Source organism: Pan troglodytes, chromosome 13 (assembly GCF_028858775.2).
Source record: "Pan troglodytes isolate AG18354 chromosome 13, NHGRI_mPanTro3-v2.0_pri, whole genome shotgun sequence".
Lineage (NCBI taxonomy): Eukaryota > Metazoa > Chordata > Mammalia > Primates > Hominidae > Pan > Pan troglodytes.
In genome coordinates, this window is record NC_072411.2 from 102,737,666 (window position 1) to 102,759,696 (window position 22,031).

Genomic DNA, 22,031 nt, shown 5'->3' on the forward strand with positions numbered 1-22,031 from the left:
ATATGTGCCACATTTTCTTAATCCAGTCTATCATTGTTGGACATTTGGGTTGGTTCCAAGTCTTTGCTATTGTAAATAGTGCCACAATAAACATACATTTGCATGTGTCTTTATAGCAGCATGATTTATAATCCTTTGGGTATATACCCAGTAATGGGATGGCTGGGTCAAATGGTATTTCTAGTTCTAGATCCCTGAGGAATCGCCACACTGACTTCCACAATGGTTGAACTAGTTTACAGTCCCACCAACAGTGTAAAAGTGTTCCTGTTTCTCCACATCCGCTCCAGCACCTGTTGTTTCCTGACTTTTTAATGATTGCCATTCTAACTGGTGTAAAACACATTTTTTTAAAGATCACATTTTATATATATAATCCTACATTCTTTTTTTTCAGATAATAGTATATCACAAACATTTTCCTATGACACTAAAGATTTTTCAAAACAGGATTTTTAATGGATATGTGTTTGTTTTTTATTCAAATGGATGTGCTATAACTTATTTAACCAATCCCCATTTGGGGGGACAAATAATATTCTGTAAATACTCTAAAACATAAATCTGCAGACATTTCCGATGATTTCCTTAGAACACATTCCTAAAAGTGGAATTTCTGTCTATTTTTTAGGTTCTTAAAACTGTGGCCTTTAGGAAGATGGTTTCAATCCATACTCTCAGCAACTGGGTATGAATGCAGCCCTTTCATCACAGCCTTAGCAACATTGGTTATCATATCCTCTACTCTTTGACAAATTTCTCTAAATTAGAGAAAAATTATCTCTCATTATTTGAATTATATTACTTTAATTAGTGAAGTTAGACCTTTTTCAGATGTTTATTTTCTATTGATAACTCTGTTTTTATGCTGATAAAATGTCATAAAAGGTAAAACTAAAGATAGACCTGAAGGGCAAAAATATAACAAAAGGGAAGCAAGAAGCCTCAGGGAAATGTGAGGGAAGGGACTTTGCAGGTGACCACGGTGGCTGGAAGGAGGACTTACAGTCGCATGCATGACATACAGCCATATTCACATGACCCTCAGGACCCCAGGCTAACTTGCTGCTGAACATCCAGGACTTACCAGGACAGGGAGGACAGAGCAGTGTCAAAATTTATTTTCCAAACCAGACAGCCTGATTCTCTTGCTGATCTGCTGTAGCTGGGCTGGTTGTTGGTCCAAGAAGGTTTACAAGATGGCAGAAAAAAAAAAAAAAAAACCCTATTATTTGGAAAGCTGCCTGGTGTTCATCCCCAGGATCACTGGGAGATATCTTCAAGGGACAGGAGTAGGCACTGTAACTGTGGTTACATGACATCACAGAATATAAGAACTGACATCCCTTAAAGAGCTTCACTCATGTGTTACGCCATTTGCCTGAATGGAGGGAGAGAAAGATTATCCTCACCAGACCTCCAAAGTCATAGAGTCCCAGATCAGTAGAAAACTCTCTTATCTTAGTTTACAAGTTCAAAGTGTTGAAAAGCATGAATTTAATCTTGTACCTTCATTTTGTAGGTTCAGAAACTGATGCCCAAAGTGCTTAAAACAAGCAAACAAAACCTCCTGCCCCAAGTTACTTATGGCAGAACCAGGGCTATAATTCACATCTCCCAGTTTCCCATCTGACACTTGGCCAGCAGTCTTCCTGCCTGAAGGGGGATCTCACACAGGCTGGCTACACAGCCCCCTAAGTTTTATGATGGTGTTAATCAGAGCACATGGACTTCCACTTGCCAATAGGGGAAACTTTTACCTCAAGTGGCCTCTCAGTAAGATCTGTTTCATAAAACATTCAGGTTTTCTCAGAAAAGCAGAGTTCCCCATATGCTAGCTGCCACAAAATCCATCTTCACTCATGCCCCAGTCCCTGCCCTGTCTCATCTTCATCACACCTACCCTCTTTAGCTTCAGGTAGATCACCACGAGGAAGAAAAGTTCAGTTTAGGCTGAATACAGACTAGTTTGGAAAGGCCTGCACCACGTAGAGCAGGGAAAGGCACGCCCATTTCTTAGTGGATGCTTCCGACTCATAAACACTCCTGCTTGATTGATTTGCTTTGTGTTTGACTTTGTATTCTAAAAATAGTGTGTAGATTCCCAGAAGCCCCCTTCCCAAGACCCCAGTGGGATGCCCCATCATGCCTCAGGTGGATATTAAACATGCCATGAGGGAGGCTGTATTTTGTGATGACATGCCTGCCCTAGCAGAAGAGCTCTTCCTGACTGTGGTTACCAGCGCCAGGCCACACGCTAAAATCATATAAGTAAATATGGACAGAATTGAGGGTTGGTAATACCTACCAGCCAGACGCAGTGGCTCACGCTTATAATCCAAGCACTTTGGGAGGCCAAGGAGGGCAGATCTCTTGAGCCCAGGGGGTTTTAGACCAGCCTGGGAAACATAGTGAAACCCTGTCTCTACAAAAATACAAAAAAAAAAAAAAAAATTAGACGTGTGTAGTGGCTTGTGTCTGTGGGAGGCTGAGGTGGAAGGATCGCTTAAGCCTGTGTGGTCAAGGCTGCAGTGAGCCAAGATCATGCCACCGCACTCCAACATGGGCAACAGAGTGAGATCCTATCTCAAAATAATAATAACAATAATAATAATAAAGCAGACACTCAAAGGATTATCTATTAGCAATTAACCCAACTCAATACATTGAAATATTTCACAAAAAAGCAATCTCAACATATATCTTGATAAAAGAAAATAAAAAGCAGAAGGGCAACTGCAGGCTTGGGAGTGGATAAAAGACAAATAAACCCCTGTCAAGAGAGGGAGCTGGTATCTGAGGAGCTGAGCACTATTATCTCAGAACGTAAAGGGGTAAGAACAACTTCCTTAGCTTGTGACATCCCAAAGAGCTATGATTCTCTCTACCTTTTTTCTGAGCGTTCATCTTCAGAGGAGCCTGAGCTCCTAAGAGTGTCACATTTGAGCTTTGGTTTATTAAACAACTCAAGGGTACACCTCTCCTGGAAGGGGAGACTAACAAAATGCCCTACAAAGAATCCCCTTTTTGACCTGCATCCAGTAAAACCAAAGTCCTCTACTTTCCACAGTGTTAGCATGGTTTCATGCACTCCTGGTGGCATTCATGTGAAATATTCAGGGTTCTTAGGGTTTGTGTATTCACTTAGAAGAGGGCCACATTATCCTGTGCAACACTTGGCATCTCTGTAGGGTTTCTTCTCTCCCCCATTCCTGACGCCTCTGAGGCCCTGGCATTGCCTGGTGTAGTTGATGCCATAACAGTTCAGGATGTTCCTGGTAACAATTGCAGTGAAGAAGAAAGACTATATGCACAAGAGCTGAATAAAAAAGCAAAACCCAATGGTATGCTGTCTTCAAGAACCCCATCTCACACATAATGATACTCAGGCTCAAAATAAAGGGATGGAGGAAAATCTACCAAGCAAATGGAAAACAGAAAAAAGCAGGGATTGCAATACTAAGTTCAGACAAAACAGATTTCAGACAAATAAAGATTAAAAACTGTAAAGAAGGGAATAACATAATAGTAAATGGTTCAATTCAACAAGAAGACCTAACTATCCTAAATATATATGCACCTAACACAGGAGCACCCAGCACCCAGATTCATAAAGCAAGTTCTTGGAGACCTACAAAGAGACGTAGACTCCCACACAATAATAGTAGGAGACTTCAACACTCCACTGACAGTATTAGACAGATCACTGAAGCAGAAAATTAACAAAGATATTCAGGAGCTGAACTCAACATTGGACCAAATGGATCTGATAGACCTTTCAGAATTCTCCACCCCAAAACAACAGATTATGCATTCTTCTCATTGCCACATGGCACATACTCTAAAATCAACCACATAATTGTACATAAAACAATCCTCAACAAATGTTAAAAAGCCAAAATCAACCAAAAACACTCTTGGACCACAGCACAATAAAAGTAGAAGTGAAGACTACGAAAATCACTCAAAACCGTGCAATTACATGGAAATTCAACAGTATACTCCTGAATGACTTTTGGGTAAATAATGAAATTAAGGCAGAAATCAAAAAGTTCCTTGAAAATAATGAGAACAAACATACAGCATACCAGAAATCTCTGGGACACAGATCAGGCAGTGAAGAGGGAGACTCATAGCACTAAATGTCCACATCAAAAAGTTAGAAAGACCTCAAATTAACAACTTAACATCACGACTGAAAGAATTAGAGACACAAGAACAAATCAGAAAAAGCCCAAAGCTAGCGGAAGACAAAAAATCACCAAAATCAGAGCTGAACTGAAGGAAATCAAGACACAGAAAAAAAAAATTCAAAAGATCAACAAATCCAGGAGTTGGCTTTTTGAAAAAATTAATAAGATAGACCACTAGCTAGACTAACAAAGAAAAAAGATAAAATATTAAAATAAACACAATTAGAAAAGATGGAGGGAATATTATCACCGACCCCACAGAAATAAAGCAACCATCAGAAACTACTATGAACACCTCTATGCACATGAACTGGAAAATCTAGAAGAGATGGATAAGTTCCAGAACACATACACCCTCCCAAGACTGAACCAGGAAGAAATTGATTCCCTGAACAGACCAATAATGAGCTCCAACATTGAATCAAAAATAAATAGCCTATCAACCAGAAAAAGCCCAAGACCTTATAGATTCACAGCTTAATTCTACCATATGTACAAAGAAGAGCTGGTATCATTCTTACAGAAACTATTCCAAAAAATTGAAGGGGAGGGACTCCTCCCCAACTCATTCTATGAGGCCAGCATTATCTTAATACCAAAACCTGATGGAGACATAACAAAAAAAGAAAAGCCAATATCCCTGATGAACATTGAGGCGAAAATCCTTGCAAAATACTTGCAAACAAACAAAATACTTGCAAACTGAATCCAGCAGCACACCAAAAAGCTAATCCACCATGATCAAGTAGGGTTCATCCCTGGTATGCAAGGTAGGTTCAACATATGCAAATCAATAAATGTAATTCATCACAGAAACAGAACTAAAGACAAAAACCACATGATTATCTCAACAGATTCAGAAAAGGCTTTTGATAAAATTCAACACCACTTCATGTTAAAAACTCTCTCAGTAAACTAAGTATTGAAGGAATATACCTCAAAATAATAGGAGCCATCTATGACAAACCCACAGCCAACATTATACTAAATGGGCAAAAGCTGGAAGCATTCCCCCTTGAAAACTGGCACAAAACAAGGATGCTCTCTCTCACCACTTCTATTCAACATAGTATTGGAAGTCCTAGCCAGAGCAATCAGGCAAGAGAAAGAAATAAAGGGCATCCAAATAGGAAGAGAAGAAGTTAAACTATCTCTGTTTGCAGATGACATAATTGTATATCTAGAAAACCCCATAGTCATGGCCCAAAAGTTCCTTCAGCTGATAAACACCTTCAGCAAAGTTTCAGGATATAAAATCAATGTACAAAAACCACCAGCATTCCTATAAACCAAAAACAGGCAGACCAAGAGCCAGAAAGGCAATCCCATTTAAGATTGCCAGAATAAAGAATAAAATACCTAACAGCTAACCAGGGAGGTGAAAGATCTTTACAATGAGAATTACAAAAAGAAATTAAGACACAAACAAATAGAAAAACTTCTCATGCTCATGGATAGGGAGAATCAATATCATTAAAATGGCTATACTGCCCAAAGAAATTTACAGATTCAATGCTATTCCTATCAAACTACCAATGACATTCTTCACAGAATTAGGAAAAAAAACTATTTTAAAATTCATATAGAATCAAAAAAGAGCCTGAATAGCCAAGGCAATCCTAAGCCAAAAGAACAAAGCTGGACACATCACATTACCCAGCTTCAAGCTGTATTACAGGGCTACAGTAACCAAAACAGCATGGTACTGGTACAAAAACAGGCACATAGACCAATGGAACAGAAAAGAGAGCCCAGAAATAGGCCACACGTCTATGATCACCTGATCCTCAACAAAAACTGGAAAAAAAAAAAGAAATGAGGACAAGACTCCATTCAATAAATAGTGCTGGGATAACTGGCTAGTCATATGCAGAAGATTTAAACTGGACCCCTTCCTCACACCATACACAAAAATCAACTCAAGATGGATTAAAGACGTAAATATAAAACCCAAAACTATAAAAAGGCAACCTGGAAGACAACCTAGGCACTACAATCCCGGACATAGGAACAGGCAAAGATTTCATGACAAAAACACCAAAAGCAATCACAACAAAAGCAAAAATTGACAAGTGGTATCTAATTAAACTTAAGAGCTTCTGCACAGCAAAAGAAACTATCAACAGAGTAAACAGACAACCTACAAAATGGGAGAAGATATAGGCAAACTATGCAACTGACAAAGGTCTAATATCCAGCATCTGTAAGGAACTTAAACAAATTTACAAGAGAAAAATAAACAACCTCATTTAAAAAAATGGGCAAATGACATACACAGATACTTTTCAAAAGAAGACATACATGTGGCCAACAAGCATATGAAAAAAGCTCAATATCATTGATGATTAGAGAAATGCAAATTAAAACCACAATGAGATACCAACTCATACCAGTCAGAATGGCTACTATTAAAAAGTAAAAAAATAACAGATGCTGGCAAGGTTGCAGAGAAAAGGGAACACCTATACACAGTTAGTGGGAGTGTAAATTAGTTCAACCATTGTGGAAGGCAGTATGGTGATTCCTCAAAGAGCTAAAAGCAGAACTACCATTCAACTCAGCAATCCCATTGCTGGGCTTATACCCAGAGGGATATAAATCATTCTACCATAAAGACACATGCATGCGATTGTTCACTGCAGCACTATCCACAATAGCAAAGACATGAAATCAACCTAAATGCCCATCAATGATAGATTACATAAATAAAAGGTAGTACATATACACCATGTAATACTAAGCAAGCCTTAAAAAAAATGAGATCGTGTCTTTTGTGAGAACACAGATGGAGCTGGAGGCCATTATCCTTAGCAAGCTAACACAGGAACAGAAAACCAAATACCGCATGTTCTCACTTATAAGTGGGAGCTAAATGATAAGAGGTTATGAATACAACGAAGGAAAGAACAAACACTGGGGTCTACTTGAGGGTTGTGGGTGGGAGGAGGGAGAGGAGCAGAAAAGATAACTATCGGGTACTAGGTTTAATACCTGAGTGATGAAATAATCTGTATGACAAACTCCCATGACACGTGTTTACCTATGTAACAAACCTTCACTTGTACCCTCAAACCTAAAATAAAAGATTTTTTAAAAAAGAAAAAGACTATACGCACAGAGTGAAGTATTATGATAATAGCACCTAAAATTCTTATATCATATTAATAATAATGGTAGCTGCTATTCCCTGGTACTATTTTCCAGGCGCCTTTATACACATCACCATATGCAGTCCTTCTAACGACCTTAGATTATTTACTTGCAATAAGCCTTATTTCAGAACAAATTTAAGGGAACTAAGAACCCCGTTAAGTTGGCACAGTTATCTCAATTTTATGATGAAGACATTGAGGCTTATATAGTTTTAATCAATTGCCTGAGGCCACATAGCCTGCAGTGGCAGAGCCATATTCAAACCCAGCCCCACGCTCTAGGCTATAGGTCAACTGTACACACATCATCCCAACGCGTATCCCAACTGGGTTGACAAGGGCTTCACTGGTGCACATTTTTGTTCCCTTCTGGCAGTTAATTGGTCTGTGTTTTCTGCAGGCGATTTGTGTGGGTCAGATTTCCTGCACTGTGGCTGCTGACAAACATGATCATGCCAAGCAGGCCACAAAAGTGGTGAAGATTGTGTACCAAGACGTGGAGCCTATAATTGTGAACATTCAGGTAATGTCAACATCTGCTCAGTCTTTTGGTCATTTGGCAGCGAGTCTTTCCTGAAACTTCCAGAGCATGTGCTACCATGGTACTTGTGAAACTCTTTATCTTGTTGCATTTCCCAGCTGCTATGGAGATGGTATATATTCTCTTGTAAGTTTCAGTCTGCCTTTCTCTTACCACCAGATACTTCTAGCTGGAAATGTGTCCTCTTAGCCCACAATAGATCCCTAATTGTGCTCACTGCCCCTAAATACACCCGAAATGCTTCTGGTGTTCCCAACAGGAAAGTCCTAAATTCCAAACTTGACATTCGAATCTTAGGAAGTTCAAACCCTGGCCTCTTAGGTGGATTTTAACATTTGCAAGTTTGAAATGTATTTCCCTTAACTCCTGTCCCAGGTTCCAAGTTCTCTGGTCCTTCATGGCCCTCAAGTCTTCTTGCTCAACATGGAAAAAACTGCTCACTCTCCAACAAATATGGAACATGTGCTCTTTCCCTGGGCTTTTCTGCACTTTTTGCCAGCTTCCTAGGTGCAGTGGTTCTTTTTGCACATTCCTGATGGAGCCACTAAAGAGAGAAATGGCATTATTACCTAGAGGAAGAATGGTGATAGGAATTACTTGCATTATGTTGGCAGGATGGATGTCCTTCTGTCACCTAAGGAAAGAACCTAAAAATTTATCCACAAATAAATACAGTGGAATTGAGTCTCACATGAAGTCGGGTTCTAAGCAAACATAAAGAATGATCAAACTCGACCCTAACATACTACCCCACTACACCAAGGTAAACCAGATAAAGAGTATTAAAAATTAAAAGGTCAAAAGTAAAATCCAAAAAGCACAGGAGCAAAACATGGGAGAACTCAATAGTATTTCTACGAGTCAAACTCAAAATTCCTTAAGAGAAAAAGTTAATAAATTAAATTACATTAAATGGCACACTTCTGCATAAAGAAAAAATATAGTAAGCAGTCAAAACACAAGCATCAACTGGGAAAAATATTTGCAAGGCACACCACAGCCATCAGGCTAATTTCCTAAGTATATAAGGATTTTCTAGAAATCAAGGTGAAAAAGCCAAAAGAAAAATAAGCAAAGAATGCAAGCAGACAGCTCATGTAAAAAAATATAAATAGCCTTTATATATAGGAAGAAGATATGGTTTGGCTGTGTCCCCACCCAAATCTCATCTTGAATTGTAGTTCCCATAATCCCCATGTGTTATGGAAGGGACCTGGTGGGAGGCAGTTGAATCATGGGGGTGGTCACCTCCATGCTGCTCTCATGCTCTCATGATAGTGAGTGAGTTCTCATGAAATCTGATGGTTTTATAATGGGCTCTCTCCCCGCTTTCCTCTGCACTTCTCCTTCCTTCTGCCATGTGAAGAAGGACATGTTTGCTTCCCCTTCTGACATGATTGTAAATTTTCTGAAACCTTCCCAGCCATGCTGAACTATGAGTCAATTACACTTCTTTCCTTTATAAATCACTCAGTCTTGGGTATGTCTTTATTAACAGTGTAAGAACAGACGAACACAGAAGAGATGCTTGGTCTTACTGAAAATGGAAGAAATTTAAGTTAAAACTTACAATGAAATGCCATTTTTAATCTATCAGGTTGGCAAACATACAAAAGTTTGACAATATATTCAGTTGCCAAGCTGCAAGAAAACAGGCAATCTTGTCTCACTGATAGGAGTATAAATTGGAACAACCTGTATGAAGGGAAATTTAGCAGTATCTGTCAAAATTCCAAATGTATGTAGCCTTTAACCAGCAACCCCACTCTGAGAATTTATCCTGTAGCTTAGCTTGTCTATCTGTGAAATAATGTGTTTCCAAAGTTATTCTTTGCAGCATTGTTTGCAATAGTAAACTACTGGAAACAACTCAGGTATCCATTCATCTATACAGTGATATTCTATGTAGCTGTGTTTATATGTTATATATACAGCTACATAGAATTCCATTGTATAATACATATAATTCTATGTAGCTGTATATATAACATATAAATACAGCTATGTAGAATATAGCTTTATATATTATAAAATATATAAACAGAATGAGGGTTGGGCATGGTGGCTCATCTCTGTAATCCCAGCATTTTGGGAGGCCAAGGTGGGCGGACCACCTGAAGTTAGTAGTTCAAGACCAGCCTGACTAACATAGTGAAACACTGCCTTCTACTAGAAATACAAAAATTAGCCGGGCATGGTGGTGCATGCCTGTCATCCCAGCTACTTGGGAAGCTGAGGCATGAGAATCACTTGAACCCAGTAGGCAGAGGTTGCAATGAGACGAGATTGTGCCACTGCACTCCAGCCTGGGCGACAGAGTGAGACCCCGTCTTAAAAAAAAAAAAAAAAAAAAAAGAATGAGGACATTCTCTAAACACAGCTATAGAAATGCCACCAAGACCAAGTTATACTGACAAGTGAAAGGCAAAATGCAAAAAAAGTGTACAACGTGAAGAGGGTAATAATATAGATCCATATTTACTTGTATTCGCATAGAGAAACTCTGGGAGAATACATAAGCAGCTAATAATGTTGGTCACCTTTGGAGAGAATGAGTGGAAACTAGACAGAGGGAAATGGGTGTGGGCAAGCCTCCACTGATTATATTCTGATTCTGTTCCATTTTAAAACCATTTGAATGTGTTATCTAATTTTGAAAAAGAAATTCTAAAAATAACCTTGAAAAATTCCTTAAATTGTTCATAAAGTACAGAACATAAGCACACTAAAGCTTGAGAACAACTTGACTAAAATAAGCAACAAAGGTTAAATTTCCATACAGGTCTAGGTATTGAAATCATTCTCCTGTAACATACCCATCAAATTCCTAGCTAAGAATGGAGGATGGGAGGAGAATTCTAAAGTCTGCTTCCAGAGTTTAGACTAACCTAATATTAAGCCTCCATAATAGATCGTGAGTATTAAAGGAGATAGAGGAGTCCCAATGTCACTGAAGGTTGAAGTTCATAGGTAAGTTAAATATGCCTACGTGGGACTCCTCTAGGGTGATCATATTTTCTGAACTGTGCCAGGTCAGATGTGGTCTGAGAAGTGCAGCTGTACCCATGGAGGCACTAGGACATCACATTTGAAATCTGTGATGTCCTGTGGTTTTCAGTGTGAGGGATGTAGATGTGACCAGTGTTGGAAATCTTGAATTGCACAACACTTTTAGTAGCATTTGGTAGCTATAATAAAAATTATAGCCACCAAACACATGGCAGAAGGAGGTAGGTGGGGAAAGAGAGACAGAGGTAGAAAGCCTGAGGATGGAATCTTTAGTGATTCTTTCAGTTGAAGTTATTAAATTCTCACTTCTATCACCTAGAGAATTGCACCTGTAACCGCCCAATGGGTTCACCTTGCCCCCTGCCTAGACAGAGCCAATTTATCAAGACAGGGGAATTGCGATGGAGAAAGAATAATTCACACAGAGCTGGCTGTGTGGAAGACCAGAGTGTTATTATTACTCAAATCAGTCCCCTCGAGCATTCGGGGGATCAGAGTTTTTAAGGATAATTTGGTGGGTGGGGGAAGGACAGTGAGTTGAGAGTGCTGATTGGTTGGATCAGAGATGAAATCATGAGAAGTTGAAGCTCTCCTCTTCTGAGTCAGTTCTTTGGTGGGAGCCACAGGATCAGATGAGCCAATTTATCGATCTGGGTGGTGCCAGCTGATTTGTCAAGTGCAGGGTCTGCAAAATATCTCAAGCACTGATCTTAGGAGAAGTTTAGGGATGGTCAGAATCTTGTAGCCTCCAGCTGCATGACTCCTAAATCATAATGTCTAATGTTGTGGTTAATTTGTTAGTCCTACAAAGGCAGTCTACTCCCCAGGTAAGAAGGAGGTTTGTTTTGGGAAAGGGCTGTTATCATCTTTGCTTTAGACTATAAACTAAGTTCCTCCCAAAGTTAGTTCAGCCTATGCCCAGGAAGGAACGAGAACAGCTTAAAGGTTAGAAACAAGATGGAGCCAGTTAGGTTAGATCTCTTTCACTGTCTCAGTCATATTTTTGCAAAGGTGGTTTCAAACCTGATAATTCCCAGATGTCTCACGGGGTATGAATTCAAGGGCTGCTCATATATAGTTTTTTGATACCAGGTCAACTTAAAATTTGTATTTATGGGTTGATTACTAAATGGTTCACCAAATCTTTCCAATTGCCCTGATTCTTCTCTGCACTGCCTCCAGCTTCCTGAATGCAAACAAACTTTATTTCTCAATACCTTTGGTTATTCATAGATTTCTGAAGTTTTTCCTTCATAGTTAGGTAAAAAGAATTGTTTTTTAAGATTTGTATTCTCCACTCTTTCCCTCACTTCCTCCCTCACATACACCCATTTATTCTTCATAGCTGAAGTCCCTGTGGGTTTTAATGAAGACTCTTTCAACTCAGTGGGTGCTGAGTTGTGGCTTGGGGTTTAATATCTCTAGTAAATAGATGAAAAGAAATTCAGCTGTTTGGGTGTCACTGTTGAGAAACAAGTTTCTATATGTTCTGTAAAGTCAACCCTGCCTCCAGGCAGTTTCATTACAGAAACAGGTTCACCCATAGATAAGAAGATCTCATTATTTATCCTTACCTGATGATGGAGTCCTTGCTCAAGTCAATAATAATTCACTTCTAGGTCTTGAGAACACACTGATTTGGGCAGGAAACGGAGTAAAGGTGTAAGAAATTTTTAATTGCATATAATTACTCAATTATCGTGTGTTTAATAATAACGGCCTGTGGAAACTTGGCCAAATTATGATTCTTTGAAATCAAGACAGGAAAGAGCAGAAAGATAGACATCATATAAAGAATGGGAGTTGGCTTCCCTTAAACTTCCTCCTGTCTTGCTGCTGCAGGCTGTACATCACCACAGCTTCCCTCTGGCCCACCTGCTTCCCCTCCAGCCCCTCTTCTTATCTTCAGGTCATGTGGACTTCTGATCCTGCCTGTCCAACTCGGGATCACTTTTATTTTTTCCCTCTGGATGGTGCATAGCTCCCTCTGGCTTTATTTTCTGCCGACTCATTTATATAAGGTGCTAATGCTAATATCTAAGAGGGAGGAGTCTTGGGTGACCCTCTGTGGCACTCTAGGGACTGCTGAGCAGAGGATAATGAGGATCTCACTGTGACCATCTTAATTACATTTTGTAATGCAATCTGTCATTAATAAATTTTGGAAAGCGATACCAATTTATTTCTCCAGCTGGGGCTTTGAAGGCATTTATAGAATTTTCTCTAGTCTGTACCCCCAAATAGATAAAGAAATATATTTTTTTCTGGAAATTGGTGGAAATGACAAGAAATTTATTTTTTGGTGAATGAAGCTTTTGCTTTTTATGTGTGATCTGTGTAACCTTCTGAGGATCTTCTGGCCATTTGTATAAATGAAAAATCTGGCCACTAAAGGTAATAATGAAGGAATCACAGAAATGACAAACTCCAGAGGGTTTTAAATTCCCAAATTACTCAGAGAAAATCCAACAAATAGCTGTGGATGACCACTCAGAAACTGAGGGTTAGGCACAAAAATAACCACAAATAATGCTCTATCTTGACTTCTAAAACAGAGTGACAGCAAAGGAGCTCCTTAAACATACAGATTGCTTCCTAGCTGCCTGGTTTATTATGAAAAAGCAAGAAATCCATGGCTTCCTGCTCTTTCCTGGGTGGTTCTACTCTTTGTCTCTTACTTGTGTAGTCAAGGGGATCACAGTTGTCCCTGAAACATCCCACAAACCTGAACTTGAGATCTCAAATCACTTAAAGTTGTGATCCTGGTTTTGTTTTCTCCCCAGATCTTGCTGCCCAATCCATTTTATTCTGGAACATGGGGACAACATGTTGATAACTGGAGGATGGCACCCACTACCTGGGACATATAAGGTGAGCAAATAGGAAAGCCGCTACATGCAGCACAAATTCAGTGATTCGCTAACTTGCCGTTTCAAATATCTGCAGAGCCCTATGCTCACCCACACGTGATTGCTGTACTTTTTAATTAAGTTTTAGCACTGCACTTTGTGACTGTCAAATCACTGCCCATAGAAGATATGGGAACATTTATGTAGAGGGTGAAAGGCCGAAAGCAAGACAGAAGTGTGGGCAGAGGCCTCAGCATTTGAAGATCTCCCCATTTCTGGGGGCATCCAGAATACAAACATGTTAAAGATTTGGAGTGATGCTTGTTCAAACTTGATTCATCCTATATAGTCTCAATCTAGCTATAGAAAGCTCCCACTTCGCTGAAGAAGATTTTCTGAAAGCTTCAGCCCTGTGGAATATAACCTGGAATCTAGAAGGGAGCAGAACATACTGCTTAGAACCTAAAATAAGGATCACAAAGCTCCAGCACTAAACCCCAGGGGTTTCAGTTCATAAGAGACCTTTTGTTCTCATACAGAGCTTTATCAACTCTAACTCACAAGCATGGACAATTTCTCACTCCACTGTTTGATTAGAATCAAATCCCTGCTCAGATATCATCTTCTCTAGGAGACCTCCCCAGCACAGCCCTGGCTTCTTATAGAATTGAGTTTGTTCCGTCAGCACCACAATTACAGAGTACTTCCTGAGTGCCAGGTGCTATCCATCTCTGCCTCCCGGGTGCCTGGTGCAGCCTTCTAGCCTTGAACATCTCATTCTGCTCTGCCAGATGACTGGCGTCTTATGTGGGAAGGTTCCTTTCTTTGCATTTCTATTTTCCTAGATCTTGCACATAAAAGGTGCTCAATAAATACATACTGAAATGAAGTGTGCAACAACCAACACACTGTAAAGGAGTCAGAGGGTCCAGCAGGAAGAGGGTCAAATAAGCCTGCTTTCCTTGGAGTGGTCTTTCATTCAACAGATAAAACATCTGTGCTGGGACCTTTAACAGAATCTACGAGAGAGTATCAATTGAGCCAGCCAGAGCAGTGAGGGGATTGAGAACCATGTCATTAAAACTCAGAGTGCTTGGTCTGAAGAAGAAAAGAGCTCATGTGCAGTGTGGGCCAGTCTCACCTGACAGAGAGGAAGGACTGCATACGTGGATGCCTAAAACATGCAAGACACAGTGACTGGTCAACTCAGGATGGAATCCCCCACCCCTCCCATCTCACTCCTGTCCCCTCCCTGCATGTCTAGGCTGGGGGTCTCTATGTTGGATTTCACTCCCTCCCCCTCACCCTTTGACAGCTCCTGCTGCCACACCAGAGCTCCCTGACACCAAGCCCTGGTGGCAGCCCCATCTTCACCTTTCTGATGCTTGATTAGGCAGCCCAGACCCCCACTCCTGCCCAGAATGCTGCCCCTCCTCAAATTTCTGAAAAGCTGTGGAAAGAGGGAGTAGAGCCATTCACTGCTCTGATGGGAGGCACAGCTAGAAAAGAGGATACAATAGGAAGGTGGGATTCCACATTGTGTGGGAGCTGGCCAACACTGGAACGCCTGGCTTCCAGATGCCGTTCCTGCCAACAGGAAGGGATGCCCTAGGCAGCTTTCAAATTGTTTTACCATGGCCCATAAAATGCACCTTATGATGGGACCCAGCACATGTGCATGAACATACATACACACACACACACACACACACAGAGAGAGATAGACAGAGAGAGACAAGAGAGAGAAAGGGAGAGAGGGAGAGAGAGAGAGATAGACACAGAGAGAGAGAGGGAGAGAGGGGGAGAAAGGAACAAAATTACACAGGACAACAGTTATTTGGCTACATGTCATGCACTGACACTTTCTCTGCACTGCTTTCCTCTCCCTTCCTTTCCTCCTCCCTTCTCTTCTATTTATTCTTTTAAATATGCTGGTCCTAAATGAATTTTCACACCTTACTAGTGAATCTCAAAGGAACGGTTTGAAAAGCACTGAGCAAGATGGTATTTCTATAGCGGTGGCCACAGAACCTGCATCAGAGCCTTGGAGATGCTTGGTTAAAATGCAGACTCCTGAGCCTCACCCAGACCTCCTGAAGCTGAAAAACTGGAAACATATATATATATATTTTTTTTTGAGTGGGGAGAAATCTACAGACAACAACAATAAATCACAAGCAGAAATGTTGATGTCTTCTCTGTAATTCCACTGTGGTTTTGTAGGAAGGACCAAGCAATCTGAGCTTATTTTTCTAGAAGTTGTAGAGCAATTTCAAGGAAATTACAGAGGAAGACCCAATACCCACAGAAATTGTTTCACCTTCTCATTCATGTAACAATGCATTCACCCATCCATCATCCATCCACCCATCCATCCATCATTCCATCCATCCATCTATCCATCATTCCATCCAAACAGTATGCTCGGAGGAATAAAGAGAGGAATAAAGAAATGGCTAAGACATGGGTGTAGTTTACAGCCTGCAGTGAGGAACCCTAAAGGGAAATCAACAATTTCAACATAGTGCAACTGTACTGAGTTAAGAATCAGGAGTGGATGGTGCAGTGTAGGTATTGGAGGTCAGGGAAGCCATCCAGAAGTAATGCTTAAGGATCACACAGAAGCATGATAAGAGATGTTAAATGGGATTGTGACTCAAGACAGTCCTCAAAATGATCTGTACATTAGAACTGTGGTGTTTTAAATATCAGTTTTCCTTGTGGACTTTCTTTGTTATCAGTAATTCTTCATCAACCAATAGCACCATAGCTGCTAGAGAAAAAGAAATGAAATTGCTAAACCAGCAGCAAAACATCTGGAATTACTAAGTTATTTTCTAAAAATTAGTATCAATAGATCTTGGTAAATTTTTTTCAGCCTTACAAGCATTTCTGAAAATTACCTGATGATAAAACATCTTTGGATATCCAACTGAGAATTTCTTGGGTATAATGACAGTTCCTCTTTCCTTCCAATAATTCCACGGGTTAAATTGTTCTACAGTTTTTTTCCTGCTGTAGTATGAAGAATTTTTCATACATTTCTCCAGCATCTTATCAGTTCCTTTGGATCAAATTCTTGCTTGTGAATTGTCTTATCAAGCATTTTGCACATGTTTATCTCTAACCTGGTGGATGAAAATGCCAAACTTCACAAGATCCACAGTGAGTCCATAGTAGACACTAGCTGTGGAATATTGTAGAATCATCAGGAAAGAACACTTTGGGAATAAATTAAGCATTTAAGAGACAATGCAATTTTCAGAATTGAAAGACTGTTCATGTATTTAAAGCCTTTTTTTTTTGATGACCAGTTACTTTTAGGATGGGACAGGGCAGACCAGTGGGCAGGGGTACTTTCATTCTCCATCGTGTACCTTTCTAAAATGTTTGATTTTTTTTAAGTATACACCATGTTCATTTTTCCCCCTATGAAATCTTTGAGGCCAGATATAATTTGGGATTCTAAATGTTTCTGATTTTAAAAGATCATATGACCTCTATACTGTTTATTAAAGTCCTCAGCAGAGTCTGGGGCAACATGCCACATTCAAGCATAGTAATATTTCTGCAGTGAAGTGTATGATTACTTAAACCAAGTAAGATTTTTTAAAGACTATGAATCTCTCATTGGATGAGATCAGGAGAAGTTTCTCCACCAAATAGGTGCTCAGGGTTTTTGAAATTCAGAATTGCAGGTGACAGACTGGGGCCTTATATTAGCACTATTCAACTTTTCTTATAATAACCAAGGGTGTGAGAGCAATGAGATTATGGACAAATGAGATTTTGTTTTTTATATTTTGCTGTATTTTATTCTATAATTCTTTGCAAGATTTTTACTCCCCAGAAGCAATTGAGAATAATATGTTCAGAGGAACAAGGAGAAAGAATTCACGAGGACAGAGTGTTCCTCCCCAAATGACAACTAAGGGCAAAGAGGGTCCGCTCCAACAAAAACAAGCTCCAAATTCTACTAGTTGTTAACAATTTAGGCCAATTTGCTACTGCTTTGCAGAGTTGGAACTGCAGAGAGAGGCACTCTCCTTATTGAATTCAACCTTACACTAGGAGAGACTCAGAAAGGAGGACAATGCCAGCGGGCCTTCAAAGTCTAACCAGTTAATGCCGCTGAAAATGGCGAGAGGCCGCTGCAACAGCTGATGACCACATTTCAACAGTAAGGGACTCGTTTAGGCTTTTCTTTGTTTCACAGATTTCATGGGACAGCACCTTAGCTATTCTCAGGTGGCACACACGTTTGGATGAAACCATTGGTCCTGTACCAGTGAAACTGTAGCTTTATTTTGTGGCTTTTGCTACTTCATTTGTGACTGCCTTACTGTCAAAAATTCACATACAGATGGCAGAAAGAACAGATTTCTAATTTTATTTCCAGGCTGCTGCTCTAGTTCATATCTACACAGATGGGTCTGTATTAGTTGGTCATGGCAGAGCTGAATTGGGACAAGGTATTAACACCAAAATGACACAGGTGAAAGAGGTTGTTTCAGTTTTGCCATCAGCCAGAATTGGGACAAGGTATTAACACCAAAATGACACAGGTGAAAGAGGTTGTTTCAGTTTTGCCATCAGCCAGAATTGGACTTTATAAAATACTCCCAGACTGCACACACCTCCCAGACATTGCATCACAGCTTTGGGCTTTGTGATGCAATGACTAGAATTACCCACAGCGTCCCCTAGGAGCTCATTCTGAATTATCTGGAAATAAGCCAGCTGGAACTTGGGAAGAGGGCTTCACCTCCCTTCTCTAGTGGGAGGGGCTTCACCAAAACTCAGCTTCCCAGGGAACCAGTGGCTCCTCACCCTTGACTGGAGCAGCTGTAACTTTTCATGGGCTCCACAGTTCAGTGAGGGGTGGCAGCATTCCCAGACAACTCCTGTGTATTAATTATACATATATTTGAGTGCCAATTGCACCCCAAATCCAGACTTCCCGGTGCCAGACAACTTGTTCATTCCCCAATCAAGTCCACTTTCTCATGCTTACTCTATGAAAAGGGCACCCATGATAGGGTCGGGGACCCCCTCTAGAATGCAGACCCACACTGGGACCCAAGACCTCCTCACTTGAGAACAGAGATCTCCCCAGGCTGCCCTCTTGGAAGAACAGAGGGCAGAAGCCTTACTGAGCCAAATGTCCTGGTATCTGGAGAAGGGCAAGCGCAACATCTCATTTTGAGAGGGGACAAGTGGAGATATCCCTGGTTTGGTCAGCTGAACTTGAAGACCAAAGCCAAGAGTAACTCATTCAATGCTGGTTACTCAGTGACCCAGGTTCCAAGCAAGTCTCTCACAAAGCTTTAATGAGTACCTGCCCCTAGAGTAAAGTAATGAAGACAACACCGAGTGCTGTATGGGTCATGCCTCACTTAACAACAGGGATATGATCTGAGAAACACATCTTTAGGCGATTTTGCCATTGTGGGGACATCATAGAGTACATTTTCATAAACCTAGATGGTATGGCCTACTACACACTTAGGCTATACGGTCTAGCCTATTGTTCCTAGGCTCTAAACCTGTGCAGCATATTACTACACTGAATGCTGTAGGCAATGATAACATAACGGTAAGTATTTATTGTACCCAAATATATCTAAACATAGAAAAGGTACAGTAAAAATCTGGTATAAAAGATAAAAAATGGTACACCTGTATAAGACTAAAAGTTGCTCTGGCTGGGTCAGTAAGTAGTGAGTGGATGTGAAGACCTAGTACACTAGTCTAGACTTTATAAACACTGCACACTTAGGCTACACTACTTTATTTTAAAAATATTTAGGTCTGGTGTGGTGGCTTACACCTGTAATCCCAGCACTCTGGGAGGCTGATGCAGGCTGATCACTTGAGTCCAGGAGTTCAAGACCAGCTTCAGCAACAAGGGGAAACCCTGTCTCTACAGAAGAAAATAAGAAAATTAGCCAGGCATGGTGGCATACACCTGTAGTTCCAGCTGCTTGGGAGGCTGAGTTAGGAGAATCACCTGAGCCTGGGAGGTGGAGGTTTCAGTGAGCCAAGATCATGCCACTGACCTCTAGCTTGGGCAACAGAGCCAGACCTTGTCTCAAAAAAAAAAGTTAAATTAAAAAATAAAGTAATTATGCCACAACACTATGACAGCTATGATGTCACTAGGCAATAGGAATTTTTCAGCTCCATTATAATCTTTTGGGACCACTGTCATATATGTGGTCCACTGTTGACTAAAACATCATTATGCCACACTTGAATGTATTTAAAACAACCCTTCAAAGTAGGTATTACTGCCCATATAATTCAAACAAAAATACTTTGGAGAGCAAAGGGAGCCATTGGCATTAATACAAAGACAACCAGTGTAAACAGGGATTGTCCTGGGCAAAGCAGGCTATGTGGTCACCTGGTTCTGGTATCTCCAGGTCACAGACAAGATCCCCACGGCATGGAGAGTATAAGTCATCCACATACTGAGAAGAAGCAGAGCTATTCAATCACAGGGATGTCTGACTCTAAAACTCACATTTCTCTACACACCACGCTGCCTTTCTCTGTGCCTGTGTTCTTGTGTTCACTGCCTGGACAGGGGTTTTCATAGCCTTGCTAAGTATGCAGCAAATCCTAAGTGGAACCTCAACACGTAAAACACATAGAAACAGAGCCATTTTGGTTGAACTGGGCAAATGGATCTTGCATTCTATCTGTCCTCCCTCTAGCCTCCACTTTTACCTCCTGGGTGAAAAAGTCCCACCTTGGCACTGGTTCCACAGGGAAAACCAGAGTCAGCCCCTTGTCCAGAGGTGGAGACAAGCCACATGGAAGGTATCTGCAGGATGCAGGAAGGATGATGATTGTTGCAGGGTGAGAAACACAGTTGAGTTTGAAATGTTTCCCCATTTAATTATCTGCCAGTCTTCTGTCCTTTTCCACCTGCAGAATACCTGCCGGACCCTCGTGGAATGCCTTGAACCTATTATCAGATGGAGTACTAGTGGCACCTGGGAGAAGTGGGTGAGTATCAGGTGTGGCTGAAGCCTGCAGAGCTCCTGTGGGGCCACTGAGTGGAATCACCTGTTCCCAGGTATGCTGCATCCCTGCCACTTCCTCCTCCTGTCCTGTACAACCTAGGGCATCCCCTCCCCAGTCATCAGTGAGCAGGCAGATCACCTGGGCATCAGTTAAAATGCAGATTCTTATTCTGTAGGTCTGAGTGGGGCCTCAGAGTCTGCATTTCTGTCAGCCTCCCAGGTAACGCTGGCACTGCTGAACCGCGCTTTAAGTAGCACTCCTGGCTTTTGGATATAAAATGGATAGTATCTCCATCATAAGGAGGTGACTAGGAGCTAGGAAGAAAGGCATTCATATATTGGTCCAGAAATTAAAGATTAGTAAGCTGAGTTCATAAGGGACAGATATAAATCAGTCATTCACCTTGCAACCAGATCTTATGAAACAGAAATCTCTGGTTCATCTGGCTATTTACTCACACCTGGAGAAATAGCTCAGTAACAGTGTTAAAGCCATTCATATTTAAATACCACTTAGTGTGTGTCTGGTTATTCGCTAAGGAAGATAGAGCCTACATCATCTAAAGTTCACTTTTGGAAATTTGCAGAGAAAAAAGCAATACATTTAAAGGAAGTTCTTGCAGGAGAAGCTGTTATATTGGATTACATTTGAAAAACATCTTCAGTTAAAGCTACAAATGCTTGCTATTTTCCATACCTGCATTTCAAACATTCCTGGGGAAAACTGGATAGTCTTTGGGTGGTAGTTCTTGTTCTTCTTTCAGAATAAAGACTTCATTTTAAAACATGACCCAGATTTTTAAAAACTGAGGCAGCAGAAGTTCTGCAAGGCCCCTGAGTATTTAATTAGTGCTGTTAGAAAGTCTCCTGGTGATTTTGAAGTTTTGTGGGAAGCCCTCAGGGAGCGGCGATGGATGGGATGCGGTAGCAGTAACTTGAGGGATTACCAAACTTGCCTCCTTTATCTCTTAGTTTCTCTGAAACTTAAAAATATACACATATTCCAACCAAGCCGAAGCTCCACCCAGACTGGTTCCCCATATATGGAGGCAGGAGGATGGAGATCCTTGGTTAGACTTTGTTTGGGGACCCTGAATTTAAACTTCCACCACAGATGTTTACCTTCATCGCTTTTTCCTTTGCTCTTTAAATAGATCCACCAAAGCAGTGACTTAGCAATCATCCTGGGCATCCTTAGCAATCATCCTGGGCAGAGAACCCACTTGGGCACTCTGATTGTTCACTCAGGAAAATAA

The 22,031-nt window shown here is 40.7% G+C and overlaps 1 protein-coding gene across 1 annotated transcript in view; it reads left to right on the forward strand.

The window, feature by feature from the left end:
• Positions 1-22,031, forward strand: part of LOC747025 (aldehyde oxidase 2-like) — a 116,477-nt gene that overhangs the window by 34,693 nt on the left and 59,753 nt on the right. Inside the window, 3 exon segments of the mRNA XM_063791032.1 lie at positions 3,192-3,344; positions 19,282-19,340; positions 20,684-20,758. Of these exon segments, the coding sequence (XP_063647102.1) occupies positions 3,192-3,344; positions 19,282-19,340; positions 20,684-20,758 (287 nt within the window).